The sequence below is a fragment of the Drosophila navojoa genome, chromosome 3, assembly GCF_054131105.1.
Source record: "Drosophila navojoa isolate 15081-1374.11 chromosome 3, UAZ_NAV_1.0, whole genome shotgun sequence".
In the NCBI taxonomy this organism is placed as follows: domain Eukaryota; kingdom Metazoa; phylum Arthropoda; class Insecta; order Diptera; family Drosophilidae; genus Drosophila; species Drosophila navojoa.
This window is the reverse complement of record NC_142891.1, coordinates 1,838,416-1,854,871: the sequence shown is the minus strand read 5'-3', so window position 1 is coordinate 1,854,871 and position 16,456 is coordinate 1,838,416. Positions and strand designations below refer to the sequence as shown.

General features: G+C 35.6%; 1 protein-coding gene across 4 annotated transcripts in view; it reads left to right on the top strand.

Moving 5' to 3' along the window:
* The window catches only part of fred (friend of echinoid), a 139,751-nt gene that overhangs the window by 58,202 nt on the left and 65,093 nt on the right, over window positions 1-16,456 (top strand). For all 4 annotated transcript variants that reach the window (XM_089257297.1, XM_089257296.1, XM_089257295.1 and 1 more), the window contains exon 2: window positions 10,432-10,627. In XM_089257297.1, coding sequence (XP_089113423.1) covers window positions 10,432-10,627 — 196 coding nt within the window. The remainder of the gene's footprint in view (window positions 1-10,431; window positions 10,628-16,456) is intronic.

Here is a 16,456-nt window from a genome sequence, read left to right as displayed (position 1 = left end):
ATGTTGTATATGTTGTATATGTTGTATATGTTGTATATGTTGCATATATTGTATATGTTGTATATGTTGTATATGTTGTATATGTTGTATATGTTGTATATGTTGTATATGTTACATATGCTCTATATATCATATATACAACGTTGACATTAGCTGTTTTCTCTACAAATCCTTTCTCATTATCCTCATGAATCTTTGCCTTTGCTTTAATCCGACTCTTAGTCCCTTAAAGTACCACAGCTCTTATATCATCATTTGTGTCGGCTTCTTCTGCTGTTTGTATCGAGTAAGCTGTGGTTACACGACTTCGGTATTAGTATGATGCCCTCTTTCTCTCTCTCTCTCTCTCTATCCCTGTCTCTTTTGTGTGCTTAGGTAAACAAGCTGTGCTATCTCTTTCGTCGCGTGCGTGCCCTATTGACTTGCTCTAGCTGAGCCGCATTGTCAATTGTGAGCAGCGATGCAGAGGGCGAGCCAGCTGGACATGGGGACACCTTGTACATAGCCAGCATTCAGAATTGGATTCAGAAATGGAATCAGAGCTATATCTCTGCTGGCTCGCAGTGTGAGCTGTGAATTATGCGAACGTTGATTTTTCATCAGCATTGGGAGATGCGCTGCATTTCGCTCAGCTCCGGCCATATGGTACAGTTGGCCACAGTCAGCTTTTCCTGCACTATTTGTTCATTTGTCTTGCTCTAGCTGTCTTTATCTATCTTTAAACCCAACTGTGGCTCTTCGTCAAGCTAAACTCATGTTTACTCTGACGCTGGCCGCATATAAATCCAGCTGCGTGTTAGTCTGTCATGGCATCCACTGTCATCTCTCCCTCTCTCTCTCTCTCTTTCAATTTCTCTGTCTCTGGTGCCCTCTCTATCTGGGCTAGGTAAGCGAACACAGTCCCAATCCCACTTTCTTCTTCCCACTGCCACGCCCAGGCCCACCCCACGCTTAAGTTTCCTGTGTGTGCTCTAACTGTTGTTGATACGGTTTCCGTTTGTCTAAAGCTCCATGCGGCACTTAAGTGAACTTTAAACACTTTTATTAATGGCATATTATGTAATATACGTGCCCGCCCCCCACCACGCACACACACACACACACACAATTGTTCGCTGAAAGGGTTTCTGTCTCTCTCTGTGTGTGTGTGTGTAATGGGTATCTCGGCTCGGGAACTTTGCAACATTACTAGCTGCAAATGGGAAAGGCACTGCGAATGTTTTAATTAAAGTGGAATTGGGTATTCTGAGTGGCAATCCCCAATCCACAATCCGCAATCTCAGCTCTGCTAACAGTCAACAGCCGGCAGCCGGCAGCCGGCAAGCAGCAGCGAGCAGGAGTCAGTCGACTTGAGCCTTAGCCAGATGTTACGCATACGCAGCGTCAAACTTTTGAATATACTATATATGTACGCAGATCTAACGGATTTGTAGGCGCTTCTGCTCAAGTAAAAGCAAAATATGGAAAATTGTTGGGAAACTTTTCCAAATTGAATACCAAAAATTGCCAAAGAATTTCATTTACAGCGAGAGAAACGAGAGCAACAAAGCCGCTCGAGGAAGCCAAAGCAAAGTAAACTAACAGAAGGTTTCAGCTCGAAACTAATAAGATTTCCTATTGGAAATGGAGCATGCTGATTGGAATATGCTGAAATTTTATAAATTTTAGTATATTTAATTGTTGGGTTTTTTTTAAATATTTCACTTGAGCATAAATTGAGTGGGAAATGATAATGGAAATTTAAGGGAAAATAAATTCAAATAAATTAATCTTAAATAAATTTGATAATATTTTGTGCAATTTTCCTTCTTAAAACAATTTAGTTATTTTTTTTTAAATTGGTAATTTAATTTTATTTATTTATTTATTTATTTTATGAGAGTTTATATTTGGGTTTTATCTTTATAATTATGAAAAATTAAGGTAAAATAAATTCCAAAATTTGTTTAACAGTATTTTGAGCAATTTTTTCAAGTTCTTCTTTGATACATTTATTTATTTATTATAACTTAATTTAATTTTATTTATTTTATTCATTTTTTTTACTTTGAAGAGAGATTATATTCTTGTTTTACCTTTATGATTACGAAAAACTAAGGTAAAATAAATTCAAATAAATATAACATTAAGTAATTTGGACAATGTTTTAGCAATTTTTCCCAAATTTTTCTTTGATATTATTATTTTTTATTTTTTTTATTTCTATTTTTATTTTTAAGTAAATTCATATTTAATATTTATATATATATTTGCAGTACTTGATGCGCATAGTTTTGCTGCAGCGCATTTTCATGTCGGCTTCTCGCACCACCGCAAGCAACGCCTCTATCTATCTCTATTTCTCAATTGCCATAATTGCCAGCTTAGTCGTCATTCTCATCAGCCTTTCAGCCCCGACTCACTCCGGGCAGCTCTGCCTTTCCGGCTTTCACCTGGATTGGGCTGGAGCGGGGCCGCTTGGCTAAGCAAATACTTTGCTCGGTCTCTCTCGCATATTACGCATACGCAACGTTTGCAGTTAATTTGCAAAATGTTTCACATGCTGGCATTTTAATGAGTTGTCTCGGCACTTTAAGCCATGCCCCCACGCTGCTGCCGCCGCAGCCGAGGGACCACAAACAGTGGCTCGTGTATGCTGGGGACAGGTTTCATTAAGTTTCCGAGTTGCCTTTAAGCGATTGTTTGCCCATCGATTGACCTGCAATTGTTTCAATTGCACTGCTTACTGTGCACACACAGTAAATACATATGTGTGCGTGTGTGTATACATATTTGGCTGTATGGCTTATTATGCTTTATGTGCGGCAAATATTTGTCACAGCAGCAGCAGCAGCTTTGCTTGAGCCAGCCTGGCTGCATGGCTGGCCTTTGTTCTGTGTTCACTCTGTGTTTGCGCATCGAGTGGCAGTTGCCTCATTTGTTGCAGCAATAAAAGCGACAATGCTGCAGCACATACATCTGTCTCACTCACACTCAGACAAAGACAGAGAGAGAGAGAGAGAGGATCGCTTCGACTCTACTCTGAGCCTACATCTAAAGACTTATGACATTTGGCCACAACATCAACCTACAGCAGAAAAACAACAAAGCCAGGCATGTCAGCAGCACATTACACATCCCGTTATATGTGTATATGTATATACATACATACATATATATAGAGTGCAGTTGATTTTTGCACAGCAATTGCTGTTGTTGTAATTGTTATGAGCTAAAATTACGGTCGGACGTTTTACGATAAGGCGAGTCGAGAGGGAGACGGAGACGGAGACGGAGACGAAGTGCAGCTAAAAAGTAATATATTTTACAACAGCAAAGGGCGAGACTGCATATTATATTTATGCCGTTATGCCGCACAACAGCAAGCAACAAGAAGCGGCAACAACAATTGCAATAGCTGTTGTTAAAAGCAGAAATTCGCATTAAGCTGAAAGAAAAGCAAAAGCTTGCGGAACATGTGGAAAATGAGAAGAAGAAGCAGAGGCAAAAGCAGAAGCAGAAGCAGCTCGTGGCGTTGCAATGTGTGCGGGCGCCGACAAGTTCAGGCCACAAGTAAACGAGCCAAGCAGCTTGTTTTAAGTAGACAACAAGCGCACACACACACACACAGACAGACATGTGTGTGTGTGTGTGTGTGTGTTTGAGAAACTTACATTAGTTGGCAGGCAGGAGGCGACTGCTGGCAAACATCTTCCTGTTGTTGTCCTGTCGCTTGTTTTGGCCTCGGCGTTCTAGCATGAAATCTTTTTAAAAATACACACACACATGCAGTGAACATACTCCCACACACACACACACACATGCAATACAAATAACAACTGGCAGCATTGCCATAATTCTTGTCTACGCACAAAAGTATGCTACACTTTATGCGAGTATGAAATAAATAATTACAAACAAGTCAAGCAAGCCAAACGAGTGTGTGTGCGATTGTGTGTGTGTGTGTGTGTGTGTGTGTGTGTGTGTGTGAGTCGAGTGCTTGTAGTAGTTTCTGATATAGTCAGTTGCAGGAAACATATGTCGACGCCGGCAGTGCTAAAAGTGCATTACACTGCGGCCGGCAACGGGCTTCACACACACACACACACACACAAGCAGATGCTCGAGTATCCTGTTTAAAGAATATTTATTTTTTCTTCTTCTTCGCCTTTCTTTATTTGTTTGCGCTGCGCTATGTTTGTTATGTGGCTCGTAATGAACACATCTTCATCATGTCTTGTGGCAACAGCAGAGTTTGAGCCAAGCGAAATGAATGTGCGTAGGTGTAAGCCAGCAGCCCGAAGAACCAGCTCTTAACAACATCAGCTCTGTCTGTATGCCAAAAGCAAACTCACTTAAACAAATAGATTTAATTTGTACAAACAAAATGCATCGCCTTCTTGCAGTTTAACAAAAATCATATTTACAAGAAATTTATTGCGACGATTTGTTTTATATTTGCTAGAAAAAATATTAAATTAGAAAAATTGTTGCAATTTTTATTTGATTTCTAAATTTATATTCTTTTAAATCTTAACTTTGAATAAAACAAAATAAAGAAAAAAATACCAGGGAAATATTACTTTAAATATTGTGCAACAAATATTTTGTAAAAATAATTTTACTACCGTTTTTTTTTTTTACTTGGTTTCAATTTAAATTCAATAAATTTGTATTTTTTTTAGGCATTTAAATTGGTATTTCATAATTTGTAGTTTCCTTTTTTGATTAAGGCTTCCGTTAGATAAACCAAAAGCCTGTCTGTTGATTTTATTGACACCTCGGATTAATTTGTTATAAAAAGCTTTGCCTGGCCCTGTTTAAATACAACTTTTTCGCATTTAGTTTTCACACAAATTTGCGCGTATATAATTTGTTGACACATTTGGTTAAGTGCGAATTATGATATTCATTTGAAGCAATCAAAATTAAATTGTTTATCCAACAGCTGGCATCTAATGAAGAGCAAATATTGGATTTCAATTAAATTGTAAATTTTTTTTTGGTAGAAATACAACGGGATATTGGCAGAAAATGCCTATTAAATTTAAAAAAAATTTCAATTTAAAGCAAAAAGAAAAAAAAAGAAAATAAAATAAATAAAATAAAAATAAATATATTAATAGTATAAAAAATTAAAAAAAATAATAAAAAAAATTTAAACTAATTCAAAATTATATATTTAACTGTTTGTTAAAGTTGAACGTTTTTATCATGAATTTATATATAATATTGGTAGGGGCTAATGTTAAGCAAACAGAAATATAAAAAAGTGTTTATTTTTTATTTAAATTATTAACAGATATTTGACTTGAATGTCTCATAAACATCTTCAAAATATATTTGCTTCAAAGATATGTATATATAATAATAAAAATCTGGGTATTTCAGGCTTGTGTCTTCCATTCAATTGGTTGAACTGCGTATATATATATCAAACATATTTTAAAGAAATTGCGTAGTTCGTAAATCTGAGCATTCTATTCTGAACAAGACGTGGGAAACTTTTCTCTTTTCAACAAAAAAATCGCTTTTTCATTTGAATCATGTTGGGTATATAAAAAATACTTTAAAAATATGTATATATCTATTAATATGAATATATGTTTACTTTAAGTTAAGCTTGAAGCAAAATTCTGCCACCACCACAAACACACTGCTTCCATATGTATGTATGTATGCATCTATGTATATCTATATTTAAATAGAGAAAAAATAGTCGACTTCATTGCGTATTCAAATCGTATACCGTTTTTCGTTCAGTGCATGCCATGTACGTTTATGATGTTATTTACATTTCTGTTTTGATTTCGTTTGCTTTATGAAGACATCGTATACTCTCCAGTCCAGTGCGTAAACCTCAGGCGAAACACACAAAATTGTGTAAAAAATGCAAGGCAAAAGTTTTTCTTATTGCTGCCGCTCGTTGTGTGTGTGTGTGTGTGTGAGTGTGTGTTTATGTGTGTAAGTGTGTGTGTGTGTGTGCGTATTTAATTTTTTGTTGTTTCGTTTTGTTTTGTTTTCAGTTTGTTTTGTTTTGGCTGCATTTCGTAGACTTTTGACTTGTGCGGGCATCTCTGTGGACCCAGGCAAATGAACCAGCAGGACGACAACCTCAAAAGCCAAATCACTCTCGACTTTCCCGCCTCCTGCTGCCTGCCTTCTTCGAGCAGTGCTACTGAGCTGTGTGCACTTGCATTTATGAATGTTTAAGCACTCGCAGCTCTGAAAGGAACAGCAGCAGCAGCACAATTGAAAAATTCATAAAGCCACCAGAGAAATGCATAAATGAGTGAGTGTAAGAGAGATGCCAGCATGACAGTGCATGTGTGTGTGTGTGTGTGTGTGTGTGGGTGTGTGAGTGGGTGTTAAAATCCTAATAATATCTAATTATTACAGGTCGTTAGTAAAGTCAAGCGAAGTTGAGCTGAGCTGTTTCTTATTATTTTTTTTACTTCAAATGAGATTTTTTGTGAGTTTTTTCGGGGCTCTGCTTGGAGTTGTATAATTCTTAAGAGGCAATCAATCTTAGCTGAGATTGATGTGTACAGAAATCTCATTGAATTCCTATAATATGCCCAGCACTATATTGAAGTTCTCTCTATGCCAACTGTATAACTATTTCTTCCCTAAATCTATAATCGAACAGCCCTGCCCAAAAGTTTCAATTCAACTCAACACAAACTAAATTTAATTGTTAATCCTTTAATGACCTATTTCATCACACACACACACAGACACACAGACACATACATACATAATTAAACCATTGCGAAAGTTAATCGAGCGTCTAGAGTTAATTGCTAATTGAAAGTTGATCAATCAATTTAAAGCACGTGCAAATCAACGGAAATTTAAACGTCTATCCCAGCTTGAACAGAGAATTTTCATAAAATTGATTGTTAAATTGTGAAAATTGAAATGCGTTTGGCCCGCAGCCGCCGTTCGCTGTATCAAAACAGAAATCTGTTTACATTTCAGCATTACAGCAAAAAACATGCACTTTACGAAAATAAAGCGAAGGAGCAAAAAATATTCTTGACATAACAGAAAACTTAAATGCAGCGGAAATGCTCTGTTATTTTTTATCAGGGGAATATTTTAATTTTCGGAAAAAAAAAACAACTTAAATAAAGCAAACGAAAACTTTATTAAAATGCATATGAGGTTTACTTAAGCGCAACTGCACGCTAGGCCAGCGCTGGACAGGGCAGGGCAGAGGGCGTGGCACCTGTGGCTATGGCCAGCAAACGTTCATAATTATTTGCTTGGCATTAAAAAAATATATATGCAAATCGCTGAACCAAAGTCGAAATGTAGTTGGACTCCTCTCTTTCTCTTCCTCTCTCTCTTTTGGTCTCCCACACATGTATCTGAAGTGAAATAACATTTGAGCTGAGATTACAAATGAGATTGTGAGCATTTAATATTATTATCTCACGCTTGGAATTGTTTAAGTCTCATTTGATATGCAGATATTGCTGAAGAAAAAAATTAAATTAAATTATTATAGATATATTTATTTTTTTAAAATTAGATTATTTCCGCAGCTCTGCTTCTGAGCTTGGACGCTTCTCCATCTGCTCTTTCTGCTTAAGCTATTCCAATCACCATATCATATCGAGAGTGTTATATCGATAGACATATATATCGATGGATGTATGTCTAATATCTTAATGGCCTACTTCAATATATGAGTCAAAGTCGATGCATTTAAGTAATAAAAAAAGCCATCAATATCGCTAAGTATCGATACGCATATATCGATAGCTAGGTATATCGACATATATATATTGTTAGCTATATGTATATCGAAAGATGTGTGTTGACATATAGATAGGTGCATATCGATAGTTATCGATAGATATAGATATATCTAATATAATATATAATCTAAGTAGTAAAGTTCTCTTAAAAATCATGAATTTGTCAAATGAGTCTTCCTCTCTCTTTCTCTCCCTCTCTCTCTCTGGCTTGTTCAGTTGATAAAATTGAAATCCCTTAATGCATGTAGTTAACAAATCAAGTCAATCACAACAGTAATCAAACAAAAACGCCGACATTCCATATAGATATAAAAATCTCTATGAAAAACTACAAATGCGGAATATGAATGCTCGCAGTTAGACAGAGAAATGCTGGCATTTATATCGCAGTTTTAAACAATTCACTCCATTTTAATATTTCTTTTCTCTTATTTTGTACTATTCTTTTTTTTCTTTTCTTTTGATGGCCGGCAACAATCGCAATGTTAATTACAATAACAGAGAGCGGGCGAGTTGCTACAAAAAAGTCGAAATGCGAAAAAAACTGAACGGAATGTAAAAAATTTGTTGCGGGCTGCAATTGAATATGCAGCAGCAACGACCGCGCCTCCCCCCGCCCCGCCTCCAGCTGTGCGGGTTATATTGAGCTGTTTGTTTTATGCGGCAGAGTGAAAAATCTCAACACAATATCAAATGCATACACTGTGCGTTTAGTTTGCTTACTTTTATTTTTTCGATTTACAGAGCGAACATTGAAAGGTTGCTAAAAAAGAAAAAAGAATATAGAAATAAATATATAGACAAATATCAACTCATATATACATACATATATATATAATGTGTATACACACACTCGCACAGATTTGCGCAAACAAACTACATGCGGGCGGCCGTGGGCGTGGCTGCTGTGATGGGTTTAAAAAACTGCAAGCAGACAAATTAAAACTAAGCGCTCCATGTACAAACAGCTCACCCGAGGGGCCCCAAAAAGTGGGTGGTGCACTCGACCCAATGGCAGCCACTCGACCATTTGCTCCATTTAGTTGTAAGCACACACACACACACGTACAGACAGAGAGACAATTATTCGCTTGGCAGTGCTGCTCAAACTGTTGGAGCAACCACAGCAGCAGCAGCAGCTCAGCCAGCGAAGCTGCCAACAATTTTCCCATTTGATTTCCCAAAACAATTTGAATTCGTTACACAAAAGTAAAAAATCGATTTCTTCACATTTCCGACAAATTATTTTCTGCAACAGCGAGCTGAGCGAATATTAAACACAATTTTGCCCTTATGCAACACTGGCATTCACATATATGCACACATTAATGCGAGCTGTGCCATAATCAGCTACTGCTCAGACTTTTACGAGCAAACGTTTTTAAATATTTTTATTCTTGGGTAAGGTGAGCTTAAAGAGTGAAGATGGGATTTAATTTCAGTGTTGCAAAAGATTGATTGAGTCCTCTATAAGACCTCCCCTTCTTGGGATATTTTTAACAGCAGCGATTTTCTATTGAATGCACTAAATATTATATAAAATTGAATAATGAACTACTTATACTAGTTATACTAGATTTGTTCTAGTATTTTTTTGTTTTCTTTTTTTTAATCTAGCGAATTGAACTTCAAGTTTCATCTCGAAATGAAGCTCGATTAAATATGCCTAGACTTTTTTCCAGCATAGACTTATACAGAAACATGCCAATTACCCCTAGTATCTAGATATATTTTGCAAATTTTCCAACTCTGTGCCTACTTTATCCATAAACTATGTCAATATCCATTAAGAAGTACTTCACTTTCAAACTAAGCTGCCGTATTTATATCATTCATTCACTCGTTCATTTATTCACATCGTTTTCCAATACTAAACAGCTTATAACATTTCCATTCATATTCTATAACAGATACTTGAATGAATTATTAATTCGCCGCCCTACAATAGACTAGCTCTAGCTAAACTCCTGCCACTGGTTCCACCCACAGCATATTCCCATAACTGCTGCCTCATCCTTTTCCAACACTGGCTCACCTAACGAGCACTTCAAATGCTGTACCTATTACAATTTTATAATCAACTACAATCGAAATGGAACTCAGCTCGTAACCGCCACCCACATACACACACACACACACACTCATATGTATAGAGAGAGTGGAACCTCTATAAATAGTAGCTTGTGAAATGTTAATGCAATTGAGTCGATATCCATTTGTGGAATAGAGCGAAGCACAAATTTATTTCTAGTATTTCAGCACAATTTTCTAGCTTTTCTCTCTCTGTGTGTGTGTGTGTGCATTATTTATTTGCTGGCTGAGAAGAGATTTACAATTTTTCAGCAATTCTAAACGAAAATTTGAACAATATTTTGGGGCATTGATTGGCGCCGCTTGCGACTGTTGCTCCGCTAATAAAATAAATCAAAGCTCGCGGCTTTCTCTTACTCCCTCGCACACACTCTCTCTCTCTCTCTCTCTCTCTTCCACTCACACTCTGAATTGCTGTATATTTTATGGCCACTATTTCTATGTGGATTTTAGCTGCTGCTGCTGTGGGTTATCTTTAATTAAATGTTGCGCTGCGAATGTGGAAACGCACGTTACACGTTCTCTATTAAATCTTAACTCAACATCTGTTTTATGCTCTCATTCTCTCACTCTCTCTCTCTCTTTGTCTTTGCAGCCTGTTTGCTGTGCGGAATGGGGCGGGCGGACGAGTCGCTGGACACACGTGAAGGCGTCGATCTGGTGCTCAAGTGCCGTTTCACCGAGCATTATGATTCGACTGACTTCACCTTCTACTGGGCGCGCTGGACCTGCTGCCCCACATTGTTCGAGAATGTGGCCATTGGCGATGTGCAGCTCAACTCCAATTATCGGTAAGTTCACTGCCTGTGTGTGTGTGTGTGTGTGAGTGTGTGCGTGTGCCTGTGTGTGTCCTGTGTGCAATGGTCTGATAAATCACAGTCAGGCTCATAAATTCAACTCTGATGGCCTGTCAATAAGCAGGCGAAAAGTTAAAGCCCGACGCACTCTGTTTCGCGCTCTCTCTCTCTCTTCCTCTCACTCCTGTGATGGGAAGCTGATTGCACATTTATTTAATTGCCTGCCTGACATCGAGACTCAACTGAACTCAACTCCCTTTCTCTCGCGGCATGTTTATTGATAAAAGATGAAAGATGCGAAAGTTTCGCGATGCGTTCAGCTGTTAAATTTATTAAAATTGCCAATGACTGTAAGGACAACGCCATCAATGCCATCATCTCTCTCTCTCTCTCTCTCTCTGTGTGTGCGTGTGTGTGTGTGTACATCATTAAATGTTCATCTGGCAGGCGATAATTCATTGCCCCTGGCCACGCCCACAAAGATATCAGTGTAAACAAGACGAAGCTGGCCCCCACGAGCTGCGCTGTGCGGTTCACTAGATCCCTAGATTGGGGATAAGGATAAGCGAAGCGCGCGGACCATCAGCCGCAGCTGTGCTCAGGCGAAATTATTATTATGGCATCTTTGTTAAAAAACAATGGGAAAATACGCAAAATAAATTGTTTCTACAAAATTGACCAGCAAAATGCCAGCAACAACACAAGAAAAGCAAAGGAGAAAAAAAAAAAACACGATTAGGTTAAGCAAAACATGCGGACAATTTGAATAATGAGTGCAGCATAATGGAAAGAAAACTCGGCAAAACCTGAGCGGGCAGAATAGCAAAGAAAATGTGAAGGGGCTGCAAAAGCAAATATCTAAAAATAATAAAGAAGTTATTAAAGAATATTGAACGGCCTATAATAGTTCAATTTTAAAATGTAAGATTGATTAAAATAAAGACTTTCATATAAATAAAATTACCAAAAATATTCACATGCAATTTAAAATGTAATTCAATTAAATTATTAAATATAAAATAAATATTGAAATTGTATTTTTATTGTTAGATAAAGTTTCTTTTCAATATACATGACGAAAAATAATAAGAATAAATATATTTTTATTTTATATATATTTTTATATAATAATAATAATGAATATTAATTAATAATACATGAAAAAAAAAAAAATCTAGAAAATATTTTTACGGTAAATGGAATGTTTTTATAACATATCACATTGATGTTTATATAATTTGCTTATTTTTAAATTTCAATAATATTAATGAAAATAATAAATAATAATATTTGTATGAATTATGTTGATCTTATATAATTTTTGTTTTTATTATTATTGAATTTAGTTTTTACATAATTTACATAAAATTTTATGTTTTTTTTTTTTTCAAATAATTTTAATAAAAATAATTAGTATAAAGCTTGCACAAGTCATTGTATTACGATTATTATTATTTACCTATTTTAATCAATTTTTTATTCAAAATAGCTAACTCAACTCGAGCTATAATTCATTATTCATCAATACTTGTATCATAATTTTATGCACAACTATAGCAATTTGTGCCATAGTTCATAATTGGCAACACATTGCGTATACGCAACTTGATTAAAGCGCCGACAGCGCGTCAAGCATGGAAGGCCCTTTAAACGGCTGTTGGGAAAATGTGCTGAAATTTCCTTATTGCTGTTGTTATTACTGCCGCTGCCGCTGCCTCGACTGCCTCGACTGCCTATTTATTTATTAATCATAATAATCATTTTGCAGCGCATTTTAAGCGTGAAAAAACATTCAATGCGGCGTATGCCGCAAATCGTTTGGAAAATGTTCAACAGTACACGCCCACACGAAGAGACAATCACGCACCAAAGACACGCTCATTGGCCAGATACATTATATATATACACACATTCATAATATATGAAACATGCAAACAGATACAGAGAGACCGAGAGAGAGAGAGAGAGAGAGAGAGAGAGAGAGAGAGAGAGAGAGAAAGAGAGAGAGAGAGAGAGAGAGAACGAGAGCAAACAGATCGCAAACAAAGGAAAATTATTGTAAAATTTTGCTAATCGCGCGTTAAACAATTTGCTTGATTTATGTGAGCCCAAAGATTGGGCCGGGCTAATGGCGTTGCCACAAAACACAATAATAGCGGCAACAGAAACAGCAACAACTACAACAAAGGCCATTAAGGACAATAGCTAGTTGCGTGCTGAGTATGGAATAGGGGATACCCTGTAAAAGCACTTATAACATAAACTAGATATTATTGTACTACTACTACTATTAATATTTTACTACTACTACATTTACTATTAGTACTACTACTAATATTTTACGATTACTTCTACGACTATTATTGTAGTATTAATATTTTACTACTAAGTCTACTACTATTACTTCTACAATAGTAGTAGTAGTAGCAATAGCTACTACTATTAATATTAACTACTAATTCTACTATTGCCACTACTACTAATATTTTATTACTAATTCTACTACTATTACTACAACTACTATTGATACTACTATTTATATTTTACTACTAATTCTACTACTATTACTACTACTTATTTTTATATCTGAAATTTAGCTTAGACTATGGATAGCCTAAGAAAATTTGGCCAGATTTCCAAGTATTATTTATTATACTTAGTTCATCTGTAGTGATTTAGAGCGCCAATAATGAATCGTAGTAGACTATAAGATACTCTACCCAAATATTGTGTAGTTTGTGAAGTTTGAGAACAATGAATTTCGAGTTTCGTAAAACGTTGTGACTGACTCAATGGAGAACTTTATAAGCATCGAACAGGCAGCTAAAATCTGAAGGACTCTATGCGTCTTATAAGCACACATATTTCATCTATGCTGAGAGGAGCCTGATGTGATGTGAACTATGATATTAGCTAGCCTAAGGAGGCCTTCAGAGGTCGACATTTACAGACAGCTGTTACAATTGAACAGCGCATTGCAAAAAGACATCAACGAGAGTTTACTGTTAACATTCTGACATGCGTTACACTAGTCGTCAAGGGAACATAAAAGGCACTTCAATAATCTAAGATACCATACAATTTGATTACCATTTGATTGCGTTGATAGCTCTTGGTCTGACTGATCAATCTTCAATCTATCAATCAGTCAATGTAGTTTTGCTGCTGATTATGCATTAATACTTTAAATAAAAATCGTATGTACAGAGCAGGCAATATTCTCCAATAAATTTAAATAGGTGTAAAAAACGCAAAGAAAATTTCGAAAAATAAAAAAATATATATATAAAATATTTAATATAAAGAAAATATTTATGAAAAATATTAAATAAATTAATAATTATGTTAATAATTAATGTTAAACTTAAAGAGAATTTAGTAAAAAGAAGAGACTATAAATATACATTTTATATAATTCCAAAATATTTTATAACGTATATTATCTAAACAAAAAATATATATAAATAAATAACTACCATTCAAATTTATGATATATATATATATATAGACTTACAGTTGGTGTATGAAATATATAAAAATAATATAAATAATATATGGAGCAATATTTTATAAATAATGTTTCATCTTTTATTTATTTATTTAAATCAAGAGTTAAACAAATTGCATTGCTCTGCAAATCTTTAGCTGATGCCTTAGTTAAACGTGCTTATAATTAAAAGCGCTTTAGTTCTGCATAACCTTATATAGACTGTGCCTATAAGTGTGTTTGAGCCTCTGTTGAAAGCAATTAGGCTAAAAGAAAATTTCATTTGACAGCTCGCTTTTAAATGCAAAAATTGTTGTCTAATGATTGCGCAATTCCCATTTGCCGGCAACGTTTTGCAGCATTCAATCAACGCCGACTCGTTAAATGCTAGTGAATTCACGTTGCTGTTGTTGTTGCTGCTGCTGCTACTGATGGATGCCAGCTGTTGGCTCCACAAGTTGACCCCCAGTCAACAACAAAAAAAGGAACTGAAAAGGTATAAAATGGCATGTTCTAAGCAGCAGCCTCAGCTGCTCCTACTCCTGCTCCGACTGCTGCTCCATCATCCTCCCGCTGATCCACATGTTTTGGGTGTCCATTTGCACTTTGAGCTCTTCAAAAATTTTGTCATCTAGATGACATGAAATTTGCTTTAACTACGCATTCACATAGAGGAGCATTGTGTGCTCCACCTCTTCAGCTGTCAGATTCCATTCAAGCTGCTGTTTCTGCCTTTTTTTTCGCCTCCTCCTGCTACCACTGCCATTGCTGCTGTCTGTTTCTTTTTCATTTTTGTACCATGATATTGGAATTTTGTGTTCGAGTGCCGCCAACATTTCGGAAACAATCAAAAAACCGAAAGAAAAAAAACGTTTCTTTTATAATTTCTCTTCTTCTTATTTTCATTTTTATTCTTCTTGGAGCAGATACAAAATTTCATTGCGCCTTTTCAATTGTGTTAAGCGCAGAATTTAATATGAATTTCATGTTGCGCTCTCGTAACATATCGATTTTTAATTTTGAATACTTTTTTCTCCTGTTTTTTGTTTCGGTTTTGGTTTGTTCGGCCACCAGGGGGCGCCACTTGCCTTTGTTGTGGTTGCGCCCGTGAAAAATGCAAGAGCTTGGCATTTAGCCAAGATATTGCCTGATGTGTGGTGCGCCAGATGCGGGCCTGGGCCGGAGCGTGGCTCTACATAATATCAGCCGACAGAGCTGTCTGGCTGGCATTGAGTTTCCTCGACGGCATCATTTGCAAATGCTCGTTTTGATTAAGTATTTCTTTGGTAAGTGCGGAGATTTGTCAGTTTGGCTCAGGCTTATATAAGTTATGAGAGAAACCTTGAATTTTGTCTATAAATTTTGCTAGAAGAGGAGAATATAATTGAGATCTACTATAGGAATTTTGTTTCTGTTTTAGATGTAGCAATAATCTATCTATCAATAATCACTAATCTGCATCTAGCATGGCCTTGACTACTTTCTTAATGTACATACATTTTTGGAATAAAATAAATTATCTAATGTACGATTATTTACAGATTACAGTTCAGCTTTGGTAGTTGTAAGTTTACTGTAATCAACTGAAAACTACTCTTAAGTAAAGTCGGTAAATCTTTTCATTTACTGCTACTTAAGCTTAACAGAAGTGCTTAACATAGGAGACTTAACATTGAAGACTTACATAAGAGACTTACATAAGATACTTAACATAAAAGTCTTACTTTAAAGACTTAACATAAAATAATAACACAAAAGACTTAACATAAATGTATTACATAGGGATATTTTACATAAAAGACTTACATAAGAGACTTACAAAAGATACTTAACATAAAAGGATTACTTTAGAGACTTAACCTAAAAGAATAACATAAAGGACTTAACATAAATGTATTACATAGGGAGACTTCACATAAAAGACTTAACATAAAAGAATTACATGAAAAACTTAACATAGAAATTTAAATTAAAAATCTAATCTTACATAAGAGACTTGACATAAGAGATAATAAATATAATAAGGGATGATTCGATTCCCTAAAAAACTTCATCAAAGTTGGTGACAAAAGGTCTTACATTAACTTTAACAGAAGTGAATAACATTGACGACTTACATAACAGTTAAATATTAAAAACTTAGTATAAAGTATATGGAATTATAGAACGTAATCTTCTTGTTGCATTTATTTACATTACTTTTAAGCCGGGCCAATGACACAAATAATTCTTGCTAAGCCAAATGCATTTCACTTCAGTTTAAAATGCGACTCTATTCTGATAGAGCCATTGCCTTGGCTGAAATTTGGATGCAAATTGAAAATCTGTATTAAAAC